The 26,129-nt window shown below is 44.7% G+C and overlaps 1 protein-coding gene across 1 annotated transcript; it reads right to left on the bottom strand.

Moving 5' to 3' along the window:
- Window positions 1–2,341: 2,341 nt before the first annotated feature.
- dicer1 (dicer 1, ribonuclease type III) lies at window positions 2,342–26,113 on the bottom strand. Its single transcript, XM_020641271.3, has 30 exons — window positions 25,955–26,113; window positions 24,019–24,067; window positions 23,654–23,764; window positions 21,341–21,541; window positions 21,033–21,195; window positions 20,776–20,906; window positions 19,872–20,006; window positions 19,574–19,734; window positions 19,272–19,440; window positions 18,328–18,800; window positions 18,086–18,218; window positions 17,478–17,720; window positions 17,221–17,375; window positions 17,002–17,134; window positions 15,859–15,934; window positions 15,635–15,774; window positions 15,333–15,512; window positions 15,019–15,232; window positions 14,777–14,930; window positions 14,124–14,306; window positions 13,827–13,932; window positions 13,541–13,716; window positions 12,502–13,264; window positions 12,163–12,315; window positions 9,201–9,854; window positions 8,329–8,581; window positions 7,655–7,923; window positions 6,087–6,249; window positions 5,158–5,233; window positions 2,342–4,895 (listed from the first exon to the last, which is right to left on the bottom strand). The coding sequence occupies exons 4-30, from the start codon at window positions 21,452–21,454 to the stop codon at window positions 4,730–4,732; spliced, it is 5,736 nt and encodes a 1,911-aa protein (XP_020496927.2). The 5' UTR covers window positions 21,455–21,541; window positions 23,654–23,764; window positions 24,019–24,067; window positions 25,955–26,113; the 3' UTR covers window positions 2,342–4,729.
- Between the last annotated feature and the right edge of the window lie 16 nt (window positions 26,114–26,129).

Here is a 26,129-nt window from a genome sequence, read left to right as displayed (position 1 = left end):
AACTTATCCATCAACCGCCATTCATTGAGATGGAATGATTTCACCCAGAAAGGGGCGGGGCCAGCATCGTTTGGGCAAAGTACCCGGATGGGTTGCTCTCATGAATTAGCTCATCTCTTGATTGACACACACTGTACTGGGGGTGATTTTTTAAATATCGCATCCGTTTTGATTTGATTAACGATACATGCTATCCATACTTAGGCGCGTAGCTGACATGTGGGCGTGATGTAGCGGTATGACAAGAGGCTTAAACCCCGCCTCAGCACCAGCTCTCAGCCTGTCGTTAGGTTGACTGAAAGTTAGGCTGAGACAGGATTTCCAACATGGCGGCTGCTGCCAATGAGCCCCCTGCGCCCCCTGCAGGAACAGAAGACTGATGTCACTCAGGCTTCATCCAATGGTTACACTCAATAAACAACATGACCACAAGGTGAATGACCATACCATTACTTTATTGTAGATATACTGGGCTACAATTGTAAAAAAAAAAAAAGAAGAAAAAAAAAATCCAAACAAACAAAATTAAAGGTTTCTGTGATCCATAAGGTGCAGACCGCAAACCACTGCAGCTCGGTATTACAGTATGATTGAGGAGTTTCTCTTCCACCGTCCCTTACACTCTGGCTGCAGGTCATGATGGCCCATAATTCACCACACTGACATCATCAGTCCATCACTGGACACGTTCAGCTCCGCTCTGCTGGTGTTCGCCTGCTGTCAGGCTCTGTGCTGGATTTAGGAGACAGACTTCATGCTGCCCAAAACAAAGAGTCATCGTTTCACAGAGGAAATACAACCCTCTGTTCACACTGACCATGACTTTACACCGGAGCTCAAAGGAAAAGATCCACATTCAGACACCCGCACTGCTGGAAAACATGCTAACAATCAGCAACGACTGTCTGCTGCTGCTGGTGTTTCTTTTCCCCACTACTACCACGGTTGTTGTTTTTTAAGGAGCAATTCTAAAACTGTTCATGTCATTTTAACCAAAAGATATTTTAAGACTAGAGCTAGAGATAGAGATACAAAGACTAGGAGATTAGAATTAGATTGGCAGCAGTTGAAGCCAATTTCCCAACTTTTCTTAAACCCTTCTTGACCTCACAGTGGACAACAGAGATGCAGCTGAGGCGGTCTAAAGAAATGGTAGTTCATCTAAAAGACCAAGCGGGTGGTCCAGGCACGGCCAACCTACGTTCTCAGGTGCTACTCTGCAGGAACATAGAAAGAAAACCTGCAGCACACTGAATAAAATTACAGAAAAGTAGCTTTCAGTGAGCGGCGAATTGCTGATTCAGTTAATTTGTTCAGATGATTCAAACAAAACTCCGACACCCGGCTGCTAAAAGGCGGGAAAAGATAGACTTTTATGGTTTAGCATTTTTTCCTATTTCGTTTCTTATTGGGATTTCTTCCTTCCCCCTTCGAACACGACGTCTAAAATGCTCATTTCTCAATTCTTACAGGTCGTTTAAATCGCGGGGGTGAAAGGTGACAGACAGTTGTACGGACTGCTTTGTTTTTCCAACAGTACAGAAACATGTTTGAGTGGATGTTTCCTTTAAGCTCTGGCTAAGCGCGCTGGGAGGTTTGACTTCAGACTGACACAGCTCTGGACAAAAGGAGCGACTCGGTAGGATGAAGCATCAGTGACTCTAAAGTAGTCAGGCAGAGAGTCGATGGACGTGTTTGAGGCAGGACGCCACAGAACAAGACGTCCAGATATTTGTACAGATCACTTACAGGCCCGTGTCGTGTCTCCTCCCACAGCCCTTCCTTTATTGTTTGAATACCAGCATGGAGGCGGCAGCAGCAAAGCCTGAACCACAAGTTGAGTCCTCTTTAACATCGTATATACACTCGTCTTTGTTTCCTCCATCGTTCACTCCCTTTCACACTCTGACATGAGGTAAAGTATGGCGCCCAAGTGCAATGCTCAATTGTGCTACATGTACAAAAAAAGAAAGAAAAATTAAATTAAAATCCATCGGGTCGAGAAACAACAAAGTCCGCTCTGAAAAACACAGGACCCTCCTTCTGTCCTCCGTCCCTTCCGTACACACACACACCTCCCTCGGAGATCAAAAGAAAAGGTTGTTGTGTATTTATGCCTGATCAGATTATTTGAGGGTGGTACTGTATGAGTGATTCACATTCGTTGTTAGTAACCCCCCCCCTCCCCCTTCCTGGGAACTTACAGATAATTAGTGTGTCATGGCTCAATCTAAACAGCTCAGATTGAAGGATCCACATGCTCGAGACGTGATGACAGATTGCACTCTGTTTTACAGTCAAACACTGACGACTGATGGACTACATGAAGACTGACTTCTCATTGATTTTCATGTGAAGAAAACAAAGACTTTCCTCAGTTTTTATTCTTGCTAGTTATCGGTAGGAACCAGTTTTAAAAAATATGGCAACACATTAGAAATCGGATAGCTGGTTTAGCGGTTGGCAGGTAATTCAAATCAGAACAATTCCAGCAGAGAGCAAAAATAAATATGTGCAATCTGCACAGGTTTTCAGTAAATAAATCTGATTGGTCAAAAACATACAAAATTTGGGTCGCAATTTTTCCTGGAGGAGTTGGACCAGTTGAGAATCACTGAATTAGATGTTGCTGTTTTTCTTCAGAGTTAAAGTTCACATATGATGCAAAATACACTTCACCATGTGTCTCTAGTCCGTCTACAAACCCCCCAATGATGAGAAAAGTCCATCCTCTCTGTCTTTTGCCTGCCAATATTAAAGAATAAAGGACCCAGGTTTAGTGAAATCCTAAAACAACCCTTGAAATATGTCCATAGTTTTATGAAACGACCGCTGATGAAATGATGAGTACAACCCGACCACGTCTGCGAGCAAATACCCTTCTGATTACTCAGTCCTGTTGGTTTTAACCCGGATGTCTAAAAAAGTATCTCCACTGATGACACTCATAGCTAATGATGAGGAGACAAAAAAGAAAAAGAAGTTATGCCTCTGTGCAGAGAATAGACTTCCTGCCCCTCCTTCCCCCCCAAAAAAAGTGTGAACCTCAAGCATGAGGGGGGGAGGTGGGGGAGGGAGACGACGCAGCTTGACGAACGAACGGGACAACCAAATCAAACAGATTTAAAAAAAAAAAAAAAAAAAGGTCAAATAAAAAGAGGTATTATAGTTACAGTGCAAAAAAAGACGAGAAATTCAAGCTTAATACAAAAAAACATAGCACCAAACAAAAAAAAAAAGAAAACGAAAATGCATGCAATTAACTGAGGTATTCACGTGAACAAAGGGCTTAATGATGACGATGATGAGAACAAAAAATAAAATACATTTAGCGAGAAGCAAAATTTGTCGGAACAGAAACCATAAAAAAAAAAGAAAAGGCTGGTATCCGTATCGGACTCGACTTCAACCTCATAGTGTCACATCTGCTCTAGCTTTGGTAGGTTGGGGATGTGAGGAAACGTGAGTCGGCCTTTTTTTCACAAAGACGATGTACTCAAAAAAGATTCTGTGTGTCCAATTTTGTAGAAAAGTCTGCAGCATATATCCAACGTGTGGTGTGATATGTCTTCCTCTCGTTTTATATCAAAACTGGATGATTCGCTCGGCTGAAAGAACGTTTGAGCGTGCGAGAATCGACTTCCAATCCCCGCCGTGTATCAAAACATGTTGAACCAAATCATCCAGATAATGCCACACACGTCGTGTCCTCTTGCTCTCACACTCTCCAGAGTATATATCCATAGGTTGAAACATTTAAAGAAGCCGTCCAGTTGTCGTGGTTTACACAGAAGCTACAGGAACATGCGACCTCGAGTGCAGGTTTTTTTTAAAAACGAGTTTTAAATTACAGTAACTGGGAATGTTGAAATTCCTCTCGTCTCTGCAGGATATGAGGGGCGGGCCTTAGCGAGAGGCCGACGATATCGTTCATGTATTTGATTTTTTATATATATATTTATATTCTTTGCTACGTAAATGATTTTGGTGTCAATGTGACCACACAATTCTCAAAGTAACAGACCCTAATGGAATTAGTGCAAAAATGATTAAGAATACCATTTCAAGACAGATTTCAGATTTCAGACAGAGGTGCCACCAGGGGTTTCTTTTCTTTCTTTTTTTTTTGCTCCAGTGGTATCTGTTAGCCACGTCTGCCGTTAGCGTTTTCAAATCCGCTGTAAAACCGACTGGCACTAGTGCACAGGCTGAGGAGTTTAGCGTTTTTTTGTGTTTTTTTTTTTTTTAAACTTCCTACATACTTTGATTTACACCTTTGATTGAACTATGTACAACCAAAAACTACACAATAAGCAAAAGCCTCGTCTCATTGACACGCAGGTACAAAAAAAAAAAAAAAACGTAACAGTGAGGAGTAGACATTGCGACCTGACCCTTTTTTTTTTTTGTTTTTTTTTTGTTTTTAGACACTTTGCTAAACGTTAATAAAGCACTCATGTGATTACACAAAGCAGAGAGGGAAAAGTAAAGATTGTGTTTGCGCAAAAAAAAGGGGGATAAAAAAAGAAAACGAAAAAAGGTACGAGATCTGATGTGAAATCTGTTGTGAGATCAGTCTGCTTCTCCTGCTGCGTCTCCACAGGCCCCCCCTCCCCCTCCCCCCACCCGGCTGAGGATGCAGGGCAGGGCGAGCGTTGCGCCGTGTGTCCGGGAAGACGGTGTTGCTTTCTCTCATTTAGCGTCGATAGCTTAGGTGCTTATGCTGAGCTCAGTTGTTTTGGACCTGAGGTTGATTGGCTTTGAGGCTGCGCAGAGCTCGACGCGCCGCCGCTGACTTGGCGATCCGGTAGCTGCGGCCCACTCCTTTGAACTTGCCCTTACCGACGACCTCCACCGTCACCCGGACCTTCCCGTCGTACGTCCTCTCTGCGGGGCTGCACACACAGAACAGGGGATCAGACTCAGAAACAGGATTTCATCATTCAGACAGTTACAACCAGTGAGCTTCTTTAAGCTGCCATCAGCAGCCCAAATACAGCTATGAAATTCATGACAGGAATTAGAGCCTCAACACAGAGTTATCAGTTAAGTCTGGTTTGATTGTTCTGGCCTGTTATTGTTGCATCGCTAAGATTAATAGTGACTAAGTTTGGAGATAGACGTCTGTCTAGGTAATGAGAAGTCATGATGTTGTACCTGAACTTGGCAGTTTCTGGTTCCATCTCCAGCAGCTCCCTCACAGGAGAGCGTGGCACATTGGCAGAGAATTTCTCTGCAGGAGGTCAAAGAAAAGAAGGTTTTAAAAGGTCACATATTATACTAAATAAACATCACCATGTTTCTCTAACACTAACATGTGTCCCTAGTCCGTCTCCAAACCCCCCAATGATGAGAAAAGTCCATCCTCTCCATCTTTCACCTGCTCTACTTTTCAGAAAATGTGTGCTCAAACAGGCCGTTTGGAGATTTTCCTTTCATGACATCACAAAGGGCAGTAGCCCCTCCCCCAGGTGGGTGACACTCCCACAGCTAGGTGTTTGTTCTGCCCTCTGAGTCTGCCTTCTCACCGTAAACAACAGGGCATGGAAGGAGAAAGCCCGAGCCACTTCCAGAGAGGGGGCGTGGCCAGACACAGCTCATTTACATATTTAAAGGTACAGACACGGAAACAGCCTGTTCTGAGCAGGGCTGAAATAGAGGGGTTTATAGGCATAATCAAATACAGGATCAGAGTGGATTTAGAACAATAAATCCATCCCTCTTCCACTCATACAGGGCTGGGTCACAGTGGCAGCAGGCTAAGCAACGTGCCTTCCCCGCAATGTTTTCCAGCTCCAAGATATATAACCCCCTCCAGTGAGAACTGGGTCGACCCCTGGGTCGCCTTTACAACCTTGACTTAAACTTTACAGAAATGTTTTCTGGAGCTCTTAGACTTATTTAAACGTGTTGAAAAGGAGGAGAATATGTGACCTCTAAAGTGGCATCATGAATATCTTTAGACCTACAATTCTTGAATATGTCAAAATGACTGATTGTAATCCTGAATGGTAGAAACCGCTCACACCTCTTCATGACCTGCTCAACAATGATGAATAAAGAAGTACGCTCAGACTTTTCCTCACCTATGAGTGGCCTCATCATTGGATAATACACCTGCCACACCGTCTCCAGGGACATCCTGCTGTCCATGTAGATGGCTCCAGCCAAAGACTCAAAGATGTCCCCCATGGCCTTCGGGACCTCGATGTCTTCCTCCTTCTCCTCGTCTTCTTCAGAGCGACGCAGCTGGAATCAGAAACACACGACGCTGTGAGCTGATGACTCAATTACATAATTTTTATTTCTAGGTAGAGATGCCTTTAAAAAACTAATTTTCTAGATTTTAAGCTGAAATGATTGAAGGATTTCTTGAACCTAATCAGTAGATCCCTTGTTGGTTTTGCACTTGTTGTATATTTTTTGATCTTACTCTTCTTCAGTTCCTTGTGGGGAGTAGTTCTGCTGTTTAACTGCCATCTAATTTTTTCTCCTTCTTCTGTGTTTATTGCTTTAGTATCAATCACTAAGTCAAATCCATTGTTAGAAAAAAAAAGTGCTCGCAGGATTAAACTAAGTATGGTGAAGGTGTTCTTTGGTGGGAAACAGAAAATTCAAAAAGATGAAAAAAAGCCAAGGCACTGCTCTGAAAAAAGTATAAAGCTTATTCATCATAGAGATTAAAAAAAAAGAAAAAAAAAGGCAAGTCATCAAAAAGCCGGGTAACAACCCACGCGTAGCGGCCCAAACCACCTTCCCCAGGGCGTCGTCCTCAGCACAGTCAGCTACTTAGATACATACCAGACACTAAGGAGCACCTGAGCAGGAGGTGTTATAGTGTGGGTTGTTACCCAGCTTTTTGATGACTTGCCTTGTTTTTAAAATCTGTATGATGAATAAGACAATTAACTTTTTTTAGAGCTTTTTTTTTTCATCTTTTCTCATCCTTTGTATTTGTTAACCTCCACAATAAACCAGATTCTGATTCTTTTATTTTGAATAATCAGCCCTGAATAATTCCTATAGTTCAATACAAACCAGTACGGACATTATTCCTGGATAAAATGATGTTTTAAACAAACTTAAAATTAAAACTCAGAAGTGGAAACACAAGGACTGGCTCTTCTCAGAAGACCCCCTCTAAAAACACCAGCAGCTGCTTTTTCTACCTTCTTAACAACATGTAGAGTAAGAGACGATTCACTGACAGACTCACAGGAACATGTACAAGCTTAACATATGCTTCATCGGGTTGTAGTTCCTATTATTAGTGAGCCGTGGAGCGATACCAGGTCACTGCAGCATATTTCTTTATTTCTTTCAGCTATGTTTTTTTTTAAATCCCAGGATGCTCTTGTATGTGCCTGATGTGCCTAAGGCTCATGCGTACCTCTGAGAGGAGATCTGGTGCCAAGATAGCCATTTCCAGGCAAATTAAATCCAAGTGCATTTTCTCCTCAGTGCTGAAATCTTTGGAATATGAAACAGATTCATAAAGCTAACAGTCGTGTTATGCAGGCAGATCTTTCTGAATGCAGACTTTTATTATTTTTTTTGAGGGGGGGGGTCTACAGCTGTACAGATTAGATTTCTTCTTGCAGGGCTTTTTGTTGTTCTGATGCTGCTCGTGTCTGTGGCTAGAAGCAGGACTCACCTCAGAGTCCATGCCCTGCATCTCGTTCTTCTCCAGCTGAAACTGCACAAAGTCGTCGATGACGTGGAACAGCTCGGGCGAGATCGCCTTGAAGTACTTGTGGTAGTCGTACTTGACAGCCAGGGAGGCAAAGATGGTGTTGTTGACGAGAGCGGAACGCAGGTCGGTCAGTACGCCGGGGGAATGCTGCCGTGGGTCTTCATAAAGGTGCTTTGTTATGAGGTAGTCTAGAATTGCATCACCGAGGAACTCCAGCCGCTGGTAACAATCTGAAGAGAGAGAAACAAACAAGTCGTTAGCCGCTTTCTTCTATTTCCAGAAAATATCAGGCAGGCGGCCCCTCTAATATTCCGGCATAAAAAATCCTCACAGTAGGACGTTTCCTCTGGCGGACCTCAGGAGGCTAGACATGACGTAAAATGATGCGCTAAGATGTCGGACGAAGTAACAGAGCCAACACTATGATGACAGTGTTTTGCCTTTACACCAATGCTACAAATTATTTGACTTATTCACAGGATCAACCAAAGAGCAGAGGAGAACATGCTGGTGAGCAGAAATCAGTATAAAGCCTCATGCAGCATGAGACGGATGCATTTATCCACATAACCCCATTGTATACTGAAATGAAACTAGTATTTCTGAAGTGTGCAGCACACAGTGTTCAGTCTGACCTGTGATGGTGTTGTAATGGTAGGAGGCGTGGGTGAAGGCCTGCAGAAGGTAAGCCTTATTCTGAAAGGTGTAGTTGATCTTGCTTTCAAAGTTCTCGAAGCCCGAGATGAGGTGGTTGAGGGTTCGCTCTGCGTCCGGATGGTCCAGCAGGCTGCGGGGCGGGATCTTCAGCCAGCCGTAGCACAGGTCGATGGCTGTGTGACGGCTCTGCACCACCGCTCCCGTCAGGTTCCCTCTTTCCAACGGCAACACCTGGAGTCAGCAGAAACAACAATAACAACTCTGATCCTCCAAAACAAGCAGAGAATTCCTTTCCAAACATCTGAAACATACTGCTTTTTTTACTGTAGTGTCCTTCTCCTTTCAGATGTTAGTGTCCAGACCTGAAGAGCTGACCCTCCTATGCTGGCCCATGGCAGCTCTTCAGGTCTGGACTCTGCTGTCCACTGACATCTTTAGAGAGAGACTAGGAGGAGGTAGTGCATTTTGTACCATCCAGCGGGAGAAAGCGTCAGCCTGACCTAACTTCTCCCCCATATCGCCCTACCAACTTTTCTCTCTGTCTTTGTCTTTTCTTTTGTGTAATGTTGGCAACAACAATCTTTGTGTTTTTGTTTGTTTAGCATGGGGGTGCTGGCTCTGGAAAGCCAGGGCTACTCGTCAGGCCTTCCCAAGGTGGTGGACGGAGATATCATTTATCACTAACATATAATGTAGTCTTTGATTTTCTGAAGCCACTTTCACACCCATCATGCACAGTCCAGAACCCACAGAGGCAAGACACTTTCAAGAACTTCAACAAAGACCAGTTTGCCGTAAAGCTGAGAGATATACACTGTAGCATCTGCCTGCAGCATGTTTCTAAACTCACCTTGAGGCCCAGTGAGCAGAGGAACATCTGTGCGGCTCGCTCTCCACAGCTGGTCAGGTAGCAGCCCAGTAGAGCCTCCACACAGTCAGCGATGCTCTTGTCGGCGATGCACTGCTCCGTGTGCAGGTCGTACGAGATGGACTGCTTGCCGAGCTCGGCGCCGCAGTTCTCCTCTGACGGATTCCAGAAACCGACCACGAAGTCGTCCTCCTCTCCGGCTTTACTGGGGTCCAGGTAACACATGGCGTCCCACGAGCTGTAATCGAACTCCTCAGCAGAAGGTGCGCTGGGCGCCGGCTCGGCGGGGAAGTGGGCTGCGGTGGGATGGTGGGCCTTTTTGGGGGGCTTCCACTCGTAGGGAGACTCCATGGGGGGGGAGGCGGCTGAGGCCGGGGTGAGGGGGGGAGGGAAGCCGCTCAGAGAGATCTTCTTTCCAAACGCACCGGAACCCAGCAGCATGTTGTCGATGAACTTGATGTGCTCCTTGTAGTACTCCAGATCGTCCTCCATGTTGACTTCATCTTTCGGCTCGTCCTTCAGCATCAGCTCAGCATCATCCTCCAACACCACCTCCTCCTCCTCCAACTCCTCCTCCTCCTCTTCCTCATCAAAGTCATTTCCAGAGCGCCCGTTGGCCAGCAGCTCCTCTTTGGCCTGAATATGAACACAAACAGAAAAGAAGAGTTCAAGAAGAAGAAATACTTTATTAATGCTGCAAGGGGAAATTCAATTTTACACTCTGTTGTTGAACATGCTACACACACACACGCACGCACGCACGCATGCATGCACGCACGCACACGATCATGTGGACATGCACTACAGGAGAGATGTCAGAGTGAGGGGGCCACAGCGAGCACTCCTGAGCTGGTGGGGCACCTCAGCAGCCCTGGCGTCAGCAGCTCAGTAAGTGAACTGGCACCTCTGCAGCTATCAGACCATTTTCCAGACTTGGTCCGCACCAGGACTTGAACCGGCAAACCCTCTGGTTCCAAACCCAAGTCCCTGCAGACTGAGCTACTGACGCCAGGGATTGAACCCGGGTTTAAACCCGGAGCCTCATCCATGTTTATACTCGTTCAAGAAAGAAAAACTTCTACATAAAAGTCGACCAGAATTGACAAGCAATTTCTTGTAATAATTTGTGTCAAAATGAAAATGATTCATGGTTTCAAACGTGAGTTCCCTGAATGTGGTTTAAAGGATGAGTTAAACTGCAGCAGATTGCGACTTCTCCTTGAGTCACGGCTTTGGTTTGGCATCTCCTCCCTTTACACACAACAGAGAGGTTTTCGCTCTTTACTTGTGGTTTGGACAAATGGTTCTTATAATAAAAAATGAAGCTGTAAAACAAAAGCTGTGAAAACAAGCTCACTTGTTTGCAGAAACAAAGACATTTCAAATCAATCACAATCTACAAACGAGGCAGTTACAAAAAAAACAACATCTCTGTGGTCTGCTCCGAGTCTAAAACACGATCATAAATCTGAACCTCAACGACTGCAACAATCGACTCATTGCAACGCTTTTTCTTCTAACCTGATTGGTAGATTGGTTGGCCAATATGCTCCTGTAATCTGTATCTGCCTGCTTTCTCTCCTCATATATCCTGATATGAATTCTTCTTTAACAAACAAAAAATGTAAAGCAGAACAAATATGTGAGGAGATTTAAAATTGATGTCAACATAGAGTTTGTCCAGCAGAGGGCGCTCTGACTCCTTCATTTACAACCCTCTCAGCATGTCTGAATCTGATTAGACTGTGGTCAAAACTAGAATCTTTGACATGTTAAAAAAAGCTTAAAACTTATTATTAAAATACCACCATAAACTTATTATTTGATACAGCATGCCGTAGCCATCTTTACCTTTACACAGCTGAATTAAACAATCAACGTGTTAAATGTTACCTTCAATGGTTTAATCTGAATTTAGACAAGTCCCATCAGTAAATATAATTGAGGATTTGTATCATTTTTCACCTTGAGGTACTTCAGATGTGTTCACAGGCACTCTTGTGACGGAGAGGTCGAAGTAGGAAAGAAAAATGCTGACGTGTTTCAGCCTGGTGGCCTCCTTCAGGGTGTTGGAAGTAAAGACAGGTGTGCGGGGACAGACGTACAGGGACAGACGTACAGGGACAGACGTACGGCTGGGTGCCTCCATGTGACTCAGTTTGTGACGTGTTGGTCCGAGGGAAAATGTTACATGCTGACACAACATGGAAGCACCTTTCTATTTTCAATCTAACGCCCTGACGAAGGCCACTTCCACTTTTCTTTCCTTCTTCGACCTCTCCAACACAAGAGACTGTTAACCATCTCAGAGACCCCTCCACTACTCCCACAAGTCAAGCTGCTCTGTTGTTGGCTTTCTTTTCAACAATTTATTCCCACCACAGAGCACATTATGGATCCCGACCCACAGTGAGCACGCCAGCTTCAATTCATTCATTGTAAACTTGTATTTTTTATTTATATTTGGTATTCACTTTGAGCTGTTTTTTCTTTTAAAAGTGCAGAAAAATCTGATCTCAGAGTGGTAGAATTATAAATGTATTTCCTTTCATGTATAATATTTACTTCTTCTACCTTGGAGCGCTGCTCCAAGGTAGAAGAAGTAAGCAGTCAGAAGCAGTCATTTAAGAAGGTGAGCTACAAGGCAAGGATGAAGTCTGCCCTCTAGTGGCTGGACGACAAAGCAACACTCACAACTTCTATGACAAACGTGAAATACTGAGAACAATCTTTAACCATAATACAATGATCAGCTCATTTTAATTTTAACCTTAAACTGGAGTGAAACTTATTTTCAATCATAATAATAATAAAAAAGGATCCAAACCCTACAGGTGTACAAACAGAGCACACACACACACACACACACACACACGCACGCACACGCACGCACGCACACGCACGCACACACGCACACACGAGATGATAAAGTCCGCTGACTCACCTCCTCTGAGTCCGGTATATCGGGGATGCTCTTGTCCTGGTTGACCACGTATCCAGGGGGCAGCCAGTTGACGGGGGGGTCAAAGATGGACACCACCATCCTGCTGGGGAGACCCTTCTTCTTCCCCAGGCGGTACAGGTTGCAGTTACTCACCTGGACGAGGACACAAGCAGGCATGATGAGAGGAAACATGGACACGTTGCCATGGTTACAAACTGTAGTCTCAGAAAAGTTAGTAAAAATACTCAGGGTTTCCAACTATTAAAACTTTCTGACTGAAAAACTTTTTATGACATATGAAAATGTATCACCTTCATAATAATCCCCACTCGGTCTCACCTTTTTGCTCCTCATGTAGCTGAGTCGTCCCTCGTGAGCGTCCGGGTAGGTACAGAACAGGTACGTGGTGATGGCGTGTTTGAGAAAAGAGTCTCCGAGCATTTCCAGCCTCTCCAGGTTGAAGCCGTCACTGGCGTTGGATAGGGTCAGGGCCTGCAGGATGAGGCCAGGGTTTGGGCCCAGGCTTTTAGGGGAGTCCCCCGCCTCGGCTCTGTGCTGGGGGACAGCGGGGAGGTCAGGGGAAGGTGCTGTGTGAGCGTGGGGACCCGTAGCTTCTCGGCTGCTGACTGAGGTAGCTTGATTTTTGTGGTCTGAGGTCCTCCCTGCTGTACATTCATCACTGGGCTGCGGAGGACTGGAGCTGGGCTTCTTCACGCTGGGAGAGGGCTGCACAGAAACTGAGGTAGTGGTTTGTATTGATTCGGGGCTCTGCAGCCCGGGGGGGTCGGGCTGCGAGCGTTGGCAATTGTCATGTTGGTGAAGGTGCTCGTGTTGGTGGCCGTCGTCGTCACAGTTGGCGACCTGGGCAGTGCCGTTGGTTAGGTTCCTGGTGCAGGGGGAGTCTCCGGACTTCGAGGGGGAAGAGTGGAGGCTGCTGGGATGTGTGAGGGGGTCAGGGTCAGGGGTTTCAGTCTCTTGGTGCGTACAGTGATCCTCCTCACCATCCTCACCATCCTCACCATCCTCATCGCAGGAATCAGAGCAGGTGATGAAGGTTTTGCTGTCGATGGATCTCTTCCAGCCAAAGTCCAGGTTTGGATATCTGCATCAAAAGAACAAACCAGCTTCACATTAGGATGTAAATCCCTTTATTGCTTCCTACAGATTTAGCAGGTGTCCTATATTCTTTTTTATCTACTTCAAACTTAACTTACTTCAGCTATGCATGAATCACCTGATTTTGTTGGAGCACCTGTCATGTTTAAGTATAGTGTAATGGTGCAGGGGAAAGATGATTCAGGATATGGAATATCTTTAAGTGGATCATTTTCATTAAACACTGAACTCATGTGTTTTGTGTAGTGGCTGTTATAAGGACCTGAAGTCAGGGGGGAGGGTCTGAGCTCCAACTCCAGCTTCACTCGCAGTCTGAGCTCGGAGTTCCTCGGCGGTCAGGAGGCAGTGGAGGCGGTAGAGGATGCTGGGCAGACACACAGCTTTCCTCCACAGGGAGGCCGGGATCGGGTGGATGGCACACAGCTCTGGAACCAGGATCTGAAAACACACAACACACTTAGACCAGGACTGTCTTATCACAGGATGTGTGTGAGGTCGGAAAAGCTGAAACTCGTTAAAAGAGGAGCCACAACAGGAGCAGCCGTTACCTGTTTGTTCTGCAGACTCTCCCACTTGGCCTTCCTCTTCTCTGCACTGCTGAGCGGCAGGGCTTTCCCCTTCTGGTTCAGGTGCCGAGGAGTTAACAGGTTCAGTCTAGGAGGGCGAGAATATGAGAATCAACTTCACACCGGTGTTACAAAGTGACTTGTTGCTCCTGACAATCACTGTGCAGATAGAGATGGAAATCACCGGAGACTTGAAAACACTATATCATTGTGACACATGGGTCATGTTTTAGTTTAATTGGATAAATAAAAAGTAAAATAAAAGCCAGTGGTGCTGACCTGGAGGAGGTGTGGTCCACATCCAGGAGGGGCTGGTTCAGGTTGGACAGGTCCAGGTTGTACTTGGTTTTGTAGTACTCGGCAAACGTCTCGTACTCCGGTGAAGGGAACTTGCTGAGCGGCGTCAGGTCTGTGTACACGTCAGCGACGTAGAAGCGATGAGGCTGGTCGAAGTTACGATACCTGAGAGAGAGAAGCCGTGTGAGGGGTCAACATGCAGCCCAAGAGTTTATCACTTTGAGAACTTTATTAGCCTCTCCAGAAGAGTTTTTTTTTTTTTAAATTTCCTCCTGTCGAGTATTATCAGAGAACGTAGCCTGATTTCCCCGTACGCTGATGACACCCTGATGTTTATTTATTGAGGTCAAAATGATGACCAGACCTTTAAGATATTAAGTTTGTCTGCAGCAAAGAGGAAGATCAAGAGAAACTGTCATAAATTGAATGGTAAGGAACTACATCTTTCTAAGATGTCTGAATTGATCACCTGCCTGTACCGGACAGTATTAGCAGCTGTTGTAATTAACAACAACTACAAGTTTTCTTGTCTTTCTTTGTGTGATTGTAAGATTGTAATGTGCTATAATATAAAGCATTTTATTATTTCTCAGTAATGGTATTGTTTCTGTTTCTTTGAAATGGTGCAGCTGTACCTTGGAATGATGACAGCATCCTGGTAGTCCTCGAGCTTGAAGGTGAAGGGGTTCTGCTTGGTGTACTGAGTGGTAGGAATGCCAGTGCGGGCCTCAGACTTCTCAATGTCCTCCATGAACGTAAAGTCCATATCGAGTGTGTCGGTGTCCCCAACTGAAGAGAGCCAATAAAACCAGTAAAGGTTAGCACACGTCTGGAGGAGGTAACCCACCATGGCCTCACTGAGAGAGACTCTACTCACCAACATTCAGAGGTAGAACGCAGTACGCCGAGTCAGCCAGCGTGGGCTTGAACTCCAGTGCAGGTTTCTCCAGGCGGAGGATGTGAGAGAAGATGTACTGGTGCAGGCGGGTGATGAGGTCAAGCTGGGCGGTGGTGAGAGAGAAGCCAGACTTCTGCAGCTCGATGGAGATGGTCACCTCACCTGAGCGAGTGTACACGGGGAAATGTGGGATCTGAAAAAAGATTAGATGACTTTAAGGACAAGTAAAGGGACAATATATTTTTGTTCATATAAACAAAGACATCATTTAAAACTTCAACCAGTGGACGTACTCGAGGTATGGGTTTGGCAGTCAGGATGCCGAAGCACCTGGTGGTGTCCTCAGGTGGGTAAAGCCTCCTCCTGCGGAAGTTAAGCTCATCGGGGAGAGGTGTGGTGAGGACCATCCCGATCACATAAAGGTAGTACGTCTGCTCTGGGACAGCGTAACTGTCCCGCAAACACTCTGGTATCTACAAAGGACACACAGGGGGAGGGAAGTTGAGCTACAAATCTGATTTCTCTTTTGGTTGTGGATGAAACAAGACATTTGAAGAGGACAGGATCCAGATGAATAGCTGATCAGTTCTCTTACGGCTTTAGGGTAGCACTGCCTCCTCTTGGTGGATCCTGGCCGGCCTGGTACGCTGGTCTCCTCTTCATCGTGGAGGTCCAGCTCCTCCTCGTACTTCACCGTCTCCTTTCCCACCGGCATCAGGTGATCATCCAGCTCACCTGCACGGGAGATTTTACATCACAGTTTTACATCTTTGTTTCTTCTTCCTTCTGATTCTGTAAAAATATCTGCTCTGGTTTTACCTATTTTGTGGAGTTTCTCACAGCATAGTAGTGCAACAGCTTTCTCTGCCAGTCTGGCACAGTTCATGATGGGACCCTGTGAAGACACAAGGAATAAATCAATGAAGTTGTTATATCATTCTGGGAGGGGATTAAAACAATAACCGTTTCAGCAGAATCATATAAGTTATACCAAGTCCACATGCATAGAGTTTATTTCTCAAATACTTTAAAATAAAGTCGGACTTTATAACGACATAGAAATTAATTAATTTTTGGAGTCAAACATTCAAACATTCTGACCCTACATTCACACTTCTATATTTTTGTTTAAATGAGACATATTCTGAAAAATCCACTTGTTCAGTGTTTCTGAACATATATTTGTGTAACCTGAGCGTCTACAGACCCAACAAATGTGAAATAAACCCATCCAGTCTTTTGTTTGTGGTCTGCATAAGTCTTACAACACAGAAAAATGCTCCGTTTCAAATGTGCTCTCCTTATGATGTCACAGTGGGATTCTGGCAAAAATAAATCCCATCCCATCCCCTCCTCTCCCCTGGTATCTCCACCCATGGACTCCACCCCCAGCCTAGAGCAAAACTTTTGCGCAGGTCCGCCATTTTTATTCTCGCTAGCAGAGGAGTGATGTCTACCAGGAAAACTCAGGGGGGGGTCATTGCATTTAAAGAGACACACACACCAAAACGGAGCGTTCTGAGAGAGCTGGTTTATACAGGGTGACAAACCTCCTCTGGTGCTTGATTCATGTTATATTTTGACGAAAGCACAGCACAGATGTTTAATTTAGACCACAGGGGGACTGTTTGAAAAGGTGGAGAAGGGGGATAATATGTCCTCTTTAATACACAAAAATTTGACTGAGTTCACATCAAGCGCCCACACTGACTTATGGATACAAATCATGGTTGTTTAGAATGCTGATTTTAAAATGAAATCTTAGTTGATTGGATTACTGGTACGCCTGAGCAAACAGTTTGTGTGGAAATGAAGTCATAATACAGGGAAATAAAGCTGTGTTTTAAAAAAAGAAAAACCTGCTTGTGTGGACGAATGAAATGTGCAAATTTGCAAATTAGGGAAACAACTCATTCTGGATTCAACCTTCAAAATGATTCAACTGTAGATGTTCTTCCTCACCTTGATAGGAACTCTGAGGGGCGAGTTGATGGGCAGGTAGAGCGTGGACTGGAAGCGTCCGTTCTGCGTCTCCGCTGTTCGACATTTTGGAGCTAAGTGTGTGAACGGGTCACTGGGCAGTCGAGCACAATACCTGAGCACCAGAGAATAAAACAACGCTTAAAAAAGGCTACCCCAGAGCTGTGATTGGTTCATTAACTTTGCAGATGCTTTTATTACCTGTTGATGTGTCCGATGGCTGTGTTGATGGTGACCCGCGGACCTCCATCCTCAGATCGCAGCACGTAGGGAGGGAGGATGTTGTCATCGTCTAGAACCTGCTCCACCTCAAACTCGCTCACCTCCACCGACTTGGAGCATTTGTTCCTTAAGATCTAAAAGCATGACATCATCGTTACTACCTAATAAAGCTCTGTTAATATGATAAAAATAAGAAAATATAACCTGAATCAAACGAGACACAGAGAAACAGTCACCTTCTCTATGGCCTTGTAGGTGGTGAGATCGTCCTCGAAGGATTTGGTCCTCTCACTGTCAGCCAGCATGATGTAGTTGGAGACGGGGGCTCGAGCCCGGCCTTTGGACTGGACGTAGGACCTGTACTCTGTGGGCAGGTCGAACCGCACCACAAGGTTACACTTTGGGATATCCACGCCTTCCTCCACGATGCTGGTGGCGATCAGCAGGTTGGTTTCATGAGCGCGAAATTTACGTAGAACCTGTAAGACATAAAAAGGGCAAATTAAGCGCCACTTCAGAACTCATGAAATTAAATTATTTCCTTAGAGTGTAAAATTGACATCATATAGGACAATAGGGCTTTTACAAAGGATCCCCACACCAATTTTAAAGCCTTCCCAATGTTCTTATCATGGTCAGAGGGGACCCTGGTTATTCATTTATGCAAACTGACTCACACCCACATCAACAAAAGTTATCAATCAGCATTGTCTTGTAAACTAAGCACGCTTCATGATCACGTTCTGACTCCATCCACTGTCCTGTCTCTACAATTATAGCATAAAATTTTTTTAAAAATACATTTAAAAAATGTATCATTAACATATCAAGTCAGATATCTTACCTCTTCTTGTTTTCTGAACTCCACCTCCATCTGTTTGTTCCTCGGCTGGTTCTTGCCGATGCTGTGGCCGGTGATGAAGTTGCTGCTGATGTAAGCCAGCTCCGGGTCCTGTTTCCCCGCCTCTTTGATCAGACTGACAAAAACACACCAAACCACAGAAAGTTTCTAAAAGGTCAACATGGATGTCAGAACAACTAGCAGTGTAGTAGTTCAGAGAATACAAAAAAATATCAGAGGCGTACCGGTTGAGGACCACAGCGGTGTATCTCCTCTCAACAAAGATGATCCCACACAGGATGTTTGTAAATGGCGAGGGGAAGTTGGCTTCAGGCCTCTCTTTGACCTCCACCTCCTCGTCCTCGTCTTCATCCTCCGAGTCGCTCCAGGACACGTAGTTGTCCTGGTTGCGGTTGTTGTACCACTCCACGCTTTCAAACTGCTGCCGCTCGAAGGGCTTGTACTCGTGCAGGATCTCGAGCAGCCGGAGGACTTTGGGGGTGACGAACTTGAGGTCGAGCGAGGCGGGGGAGAAGTGCTCCTCGCAGAGCGCGTGCACTTTGCGCAGGATGGTGTCGGTGAAGAGTAGAAACTTTCGGCTCAGCTCCTCCTGTTCGTGTTTGATGTACTTCTGGAGCTCCCGCACCATGATGCCTGCCGCCTTGTCTGCACACCAGGGTCCCAGCACCATCAGCACGGCCCGGCAGTCACTCAGGACCTGTACAGATACCCTCATTTGTGTAAAAATCACCACAGGAAGTAAAAATGAAGTGGTAACACAATGAGTCAAATTGCTAGAAAAATAATTCTAGAGGGCTGTACTTTTTTTGCATGATAATATCCAAAATCTTGCAAATGGGATGCGATCATTTCAGGACAATGACATATTGCCGTAGATCTTCAGTCCCACCTCTAATAAAAGCGCCTTAAAGCTGAAAGTGGTTATTGTCAGAACAATGTAATTGATATTATCTTTAGACCCCAGATGTCGCTGGTCAAGGTCTATCCTGTTGACCAGGAAGTTGAGTCTGAATCTAAGGGATGTTCAGTTTTACATTTGGTATGATAAAAATAAAAAATACAACAGTCCTGAGTAATGACCATAGTACACACACACAGCGCTCAGTTTCACTGTTCTGCATAAACAAACAAAAACCCACTCCCAGAATTCCTCACATTTTTTACTAACCTGTTTAGAGATGAATGTGGGGTCGCGATCCTCTCTGGCAACAGGTACGTTGCAGTCGTTCAGGAAGTGGAGAGCATCATCGAGTTCCTCCTGCAGCCTGGAGGAGAGGCCGCTCTTGTCCATGTAGGGACCACAGTCCAGAACCACCTCTCTGGGCTGAGAGGCGTACCTGAAATATCACACAGTGCACAGGTGCTTTAAACAGATTTATCAGGGACCAAGTTTAGCTGTAACTGAACGAAGCGAGGCACAGAAGTACGACTTCAGCTCTGGTCCAGGCCGTAAATGAAAGCTTGTATTACCTGTCCAGGACCACGAGGTCAGTGGCAGTTTCCGCGTTGCTCTTCAGGATCGTCTCCAGGTTCTGGATCTTGTGCTCCAGTTCTGACGGGTCACACTTTCCGTTCAGAATAGAAGCTGTCAGGCCCAGGATACGAGAGCTCCCTGAGCAGCCCTCAAATAGCTGCAGACACACACACACACACACACACACACACACACACACACACACACACACACACACACAGAGGAGAGAACAGGCGTCATTTACAGTTCACTCAGACATCTGTTCATCTGTTCATTCATCCTCCACACTCTCACCTTCATGATGTCACAGTAGGGGTGGTCTGTGATGGCCAGGTGACAGTCATCGAAAACCACCAGGTTGATTTTAGATAACTGTAAGATTTTATTCCTCAGAACGTGCAGGAACATGTGGCACGTCATGACCAACACCTGCGCGAGAGAACGTCAAGGATGACAAGGGAGAGCGTTATTCTCATCACAGAGGACGGCTTGATTCAGCATCACATGACCCTGATGATAAAGGAGCTCCTAACAAGGGCTGCTGCTTTGAAACAGTAAAGCAGACGGATCTCAAGTAGTCAGTAAAATGTAGTTGTTGGAGGAACTGCGGTGGTCAAAAACTTAGCTGGAATTTAAGCAAGATGTTAATGTGGAATTTAATTCTTTCATGTGTAAGTCAGTGATCACAACAGCCCCATTCACACTGCCGTTTCATAGCTTGATATTTACGCCCCTGTGACATTTTGCCTTCATTATGAATGTTGCAGAGACATAATGGGGGGGGGGGGGGACAAACTAATCCCCTAATCTACCGGCTACAGAGGTAGTAACAGAGGCAAAGACTGTATCGAGCAGAGTAAGACAGCTCTGTGTGTGCGTGCATGTCTGACTATGAGTGTATGTGGAACTCATGCATAAGAATATAAGGTACGGTGACCAGTGTTTCCCAAAGAATGACACAAGGGGCGGCAATCGGGCGGGGGTCTTCATCAGCGGTACTTTTATGTTTTTTTTTTTTATGTTTCACCCTCCTTTCTGTCATCACAGCAGGTGACGTAGCAAAGCTAAGAGAGCCAAGTTACATTGATTAAACCAGCTCTACCCTGAGGTTAGTCTTAAAACTGCAGACTCGTGTATGAAGCTTGAGTAACTCATGAAGAAAGATAAGGAAAATAAGTTACGAGATGGATCAACTCACCTGATTCTCGATTATCTCCTGACTCCACTGTTGGTCAGTCCATGATGAGGTCTCCTCTAAATCTGTGTACTCTCCCACCTGGAGGTCTGAGTGAGTCCGGACTGCGGCTGCCTGCTGAACTACAGACAGAGCTGGACAATGTGGAACGGAGGAAAAAAAGGAAGTTAAATCAATCCATGCAGCTTAACATAAACAAACAATGACATTTGAAAACAATGAAAGCTGTCCCTGTGGCACAACTAAAGCTCTGCAGGTACCTGAGTTCACCAGAAAAACTGTCCTCTTCGCATTTTCTTGGTAGCGTCCCCGGATTTGGTGGGAGAGCTCTTTCGTTAGAAGTACTGCAATAAAGGTCTTCCCTGAGCCAGTATTCAAGCAGACGATAGTATTATGTTCAAGAGCTGCTTCAAGAAGTTCTACCTGTGGAGGGAGGGTCAGATCACGGTCACTGAGTGGACGAAAGGACCCCGTCACAAATAAAAACGAAACAATCACAAACGACCTTTCCATGAGAACAGCCAGTGTGTTATATACAACACATGAAGCAGCTGGTAAACACCGTCACCTGATATTTCCTAGGTGTATAGATGTTATCGTGGATCGCCTCCTGCTGCCACGGCAGACCAAAGAAAGGCCCCATGGGTGAAGTGGCAGGGGTGACAAGCTGTAGGCCTGCCATTCTTCAAAAGAGGTGGAGGTGAGGGGACTGGGCTCCTCCAGTCGTCCACTTTATCTCATATCATCATCCTCTCCTGTCACGAGTTCACTGGAGGTAAAGAACAGAGAAGATGTTGACTGGATGGTGTGAAGACATCAGAAACTACAGTTTGTCTCCACGCAGAGAGGTGAAAACCACAAATCAAACACAAGCAGCAACCTGCAGCATTGAAAAGGGAGTTGAACGTCACAATGCAAAGCCTGGGACAGCTGGGTTTAATCAGTTAACAAGTTTGGTAGCTAACCAGGGCAGGGAAATTAATAAATTAATAAAGTAATTAACGAAAATTAATAAAAACCAACATTCAGAACCTCTAACCGACGTTATCTTGCCCATGTGGATTATTTTCAGGGCAGATTCACAATCTGGACGGATGGAAGAAATGTTCGTTGTTTGAACACATTTTGTCTTTAGGGAAGACGACGCCGAAAAAAAAAAATGAGTCAAATGTAAACACTGCGGAAAAACAATTTGCAAGAAATGCAAGTTATTTATCTTCTACTGTTTTAGAGAAGTACATTTCTACTTAAAATCTAAACTTTGTCGTTTCATTTCAAGTGATGCTTTGATTTCGGTTTGAAATATTCAATAAATAACCAGAAGATAGTTCTTTAGATATGCTCTCTTTCATTAAAAAACATATCCGCTGTAATAGTGGAGCATATTTACAGTAGAGACCATGTCAGTGAGGGCAAAAAACTAAAACAAAATAATCGCTCGTAATCGAGCTTAAACGTTCAATTAATTGTGATATTGATTTGAGGTCATATCGCCCAGCCCTATAGATAACAATACGTTACAATGAATTGCTTTGTTTGATGTCTAACTTAAACATTAAAACAACATTAAACACAGCTCATTAGGAGCAGAAGAAGCGTTAGTTTGGAGCTCTCTTTCAGGACTGAGGTGCTCTGACTAAGCTACAGAGGTCATCAAAGACAGAAATACAACGATTACTTTCCTAGAAGCCTCACATGGCTGGCCTCTGGTCAAGTTCTGGGCTTAAATCAGATAACAAGCTGCAGCTAAGAACCTCGCCCACTCATTTTTTAAAAGTCAGACTCAGAAAAAAGGAATTTACCATGCGCAAAATAGAGAACACAGGAATAGCGTCAAGGTATGAAAACAGAATAGTGAACAATAACAACATAAAAAACACATTATATAACATGCATACAGTAACTGTCATGGAAGAGAGCCATAACAATGGGCATCAACACACCACAGAGACCATCTGTGCTGCCATCTTGAATGTATCTGAGGGAATTCATACCGTGCCCAAGCACGTTTCACGCCCTAAGTCCAGTTCATTTGAGTAGAGTGAGAGCTCCGTAGTCTGTACCGGGCTTTGGCATGCTACACTCCCTCTGCTCTGTGCTTCAGCAGGGTACAGATGTTCATGCACGAGCACAATCACGGGAATGCAGCCTGGACCAAACGTATAATCGATCTTAGGTCTTGCATTATCGAGAAGTCCAGGAGTGTAAGTGGGTCGTAACTTACCAAAAACGACTCAACAACAGCCACAAAAACTTGTATCTAGTAAAGCTGCAGCCATGTTTCTATGAGTAGTTGTCAATTAAAAGACCAGAGACATTTCACCGTGCTGCAGCCGCCATCATACAGTCTATGGCCGTTATTTGACAGCTACGGGAAGTGCTCTTCTTCCATGTTACTCAGCAAATGAGCTGATGTCATGAATCAATCAAGCCCCCTTTAATGTGTTTAAGTTGATTACTGTTGTTGTCTTTATGATCTCTCTTGGATGACATAGGGCTTCACTTAAGTGATGATCAGATCTTGAAGCGCTTGTATGAATTTGAACCGGATTATGCAAACTGCAAATATTCTATTTCCTCCCTCCCTTAATAGGAGAAAAAAGTCCAGGAGTGCTGTTCCAGTGTGCTCCCAGAGGACTACAGGTATGGTGATAATGTATGTACAAGAGGTAACCATGCTCAGCAGCAGTGTGAGTGCAGGTTAGTGAGGGACTGAGGAGGGGGGACAATCGTGCTTCAGCACAGTACGGAGTAACTGGGCCTCGTGTGAACGCGCCCCTAATGTAAGAGAAGAGCTAACTCTGAGCTTTTCAGAACTCGAGGCGAGATGTGCTTAAAGGGAATGAATGAAGTTAAGAGTCTTAGGCATTAGTATACTTACAGGTAAAAAGTGAGACTTTCTGGATATGTAGACAAAACTTAATCTGGGCTTCATGATAAATCTTCTCTTTATCAACACCTGATGCTTCCCCTCATTTAGGCAGAAAGACGCCTGACAAAACAAGAAAAAAACATCATGTAATTTAGACAAAGGCCACAATCAGAGCGTTATCTTTACTGTAGAAAGAAGTGAGAAATGGTTGATTAAGGCGGATGAATCATATTCATAAACTAGATCCTACATAAGAATGTTTTTATAATCCCACTGACTACAATATGTGGAGGAAGCATTCAATCAAGTTTGGCCTTCACAGAGACAACTTAAACTATTACAGCACTGCAATGCTACAAAGTCAAAGCTCTCACCTTTTGCACAAATGGAAAGTGGCTGGGATTTTCACTGAGGCCTGCAGTTCTGCAAACACAGAGAGCGAAAAGAGAAGGTGAGGTTCTGCTGGGTGCCAGGTGCTCATGAAGGTGAGCAAAAGGGAGTGAAGCTGGGCGCCTCCATCCCCAGAGCGTTCAAGAACACAAGAATCCACTGAAGACCGACGTACCAGCAGTGACGTTGATGCAGAAAACACAAGTCTTTACGATAATTCAGCAGATCAGATTTGCTCGTAATTCAAAAAACAGCGTGACAGGACGGATATCAGTCCTTGTGCTCGAGCGGTATCTTGTTCCCTGGATGACTTACCAAACAGATAATATGCATGAGAGCTTATCAGTTGGCCTGGATGTGATTTTTTTTATTTTTATTTTTATCTCTTGCAAAGATTAGACACCAAAGTCACTTCCTGTTTAGAAATGTAGAGCTGAAGTCTTAGCATACTGAGCCTGTTTATGTTACCGTGTTGGGTACAGGAAGAGTTACAGAAATATTTAGCAGTAAGAAATAAGGTTGTCGATACTTTGTGATAGCATGCGTTCTAAAAACACTTGACGATCTCCTTTATTTTAATGATCGATAGCATCAAAAGGTAACAAAGCTTTAATACACTGCACATCTTCAGCTTTAATTTTAACCAAAAGCTGCCAAGAGTTGCAGAGAGAAACTGTGATGATCCACTCAAATCACAGGTTGGAAAATACTGAAGATTCCATATATACCTACTAACTTAATGATGATGGTCTCCATATTATTGATGATGATGATGGTTTTTGTTTGATAACGATGACTTATAAGATGGTTTCTATACTGATTAGAGCTCTCAAGAACTGCCCTCAATGTTGTGCTTTGCCTCTTTGATCCATTGAGACAATTTAATGGATTCATTCTAGAGATGCTACGATCAATTTTGACTCGGCTTTGAATGTGCCCCACTTGTGAGCTCACAGTGACAGGCCAACACATCTGCCATTGTCCCACAGCCTCTCTGACAGAGAGGAGAGAGAGTGTCTGTGCAGAACACAATGTTCAGAGCTTCAGCCACAGTGATCCCTGCATCACATCCAGCAGTTAGTGACACTCATTAACTCTTTGACCTCAGGGCAGTGTGACATTTCACACCTACTCTCTTCAGCAGCCAGTTCAAAACACACAGGCATCTGTCATCCGTACTACTACAACAACAACAACAACAACATCATCAGCTTGATTGGTAAAGTAAAAGCTTTCAGCTCATGATGAGGTTAAACCTGCTGCCAGAGACCATGCTGACTGGGTAGCATTAGCTCCTTAGCAGGTTAGCAGCTTCATCCCTGCCAAGCTTTTATAGTCAACCAAACAATAAAACATTAACAATAACGCATCTTCATCAAACGTCTGGAGGTGTCTGATTAAAAATGAATCAAAACCTCTCAAGGTCTTTGACATTACCTGTTTCTGAACCGTGACGTTAGCTTAGCAGAACACAGAAGCCCAGTCATGTGGAAAAATTAGATGATTCACGTCCAATTAGCTCAGCTGTAATGAATTCATTTGCAAACATTAAGTAGCCACATTGCCTCTGATTGCTTTTTAAAATCTAATACAAGAGTCGCAGACCCTCTCGCATATTCAACAGGGTAACTTCACCTGCTAGCATCGCGCCTGTCTAGGACCAGGTGTTCACCAGGTGTTCACCAGGCTGATGTGGAGGCTAACCTGGAGCTTATCTGAGTTAATTATAAAGAGAAACATGGCTTCACACAAATCACACATCGTGTATTGCCACACAACGTCTAGACAGCCACCATGTCAGTGCTGAGCTAGCCTGTAGCATGCTAGCTAAGTTAGCCGATAGCTAGCACGGCCAGCACGTTCAGCAGAGTTACGATAAACTAGAAAATATGAGTCATGTAATTCTGTAAATAATCTCACCTGTTGTGCGTTTCTCTATTGATTGTGTCGCTTAAAATGACCTGTGTTCTCTCCTCGTTGCCATTCACTAATGCTGTCTAGATTTGGTGGCTAATCGTCCACGGTGGGACCACTTCCTCTCCGACGGGCCTCTGCTGCTACGCACAGATCTACGTAAACTACGTAACTGTACGCC

Source organism: Labrus bergylta, chromosome 18 (assembly GCF_963930695.1).
Source record: "Labrus bergylta chromosome 18, fLabBer1.1, whole genome shotgun sequence".
Classification (NCBI taxonomy): Eukaryota; Metazoa; Chordata; class Actinopteri; order Labriformes; family Labridae; genus Labrus; species Labrus bergylta.
This window is presented reverse-complemented; position numbering and strand designations above follow the sequence as displayed.

Excerpts from the sequence above, each read along its gene's own strand:
- dicer1 (XM_020641271.3), bottom strand. The coding sequence starts at position 21,454 with ATGGCAGGCCTACAGCTTGTCACCCCTGCCACTTCACCCATGGGGCCT. Across the intron at positions 18,801-19,271 it reads CCACATTCATCTCTAAACAG|GTCCTGAGTGACTGCCGGGC; the intron begins GTTAGTAAAAAA and ends GTATCTGTACAG. Across the intron at positions 8,582-9,200 it reads TCTGCTCACTGGGCCTCAAG|GTGTTGCCGTTGGAAAGAGG; the intron begins GTGAGTTTAGAA and ends TGCTGACTCCAG.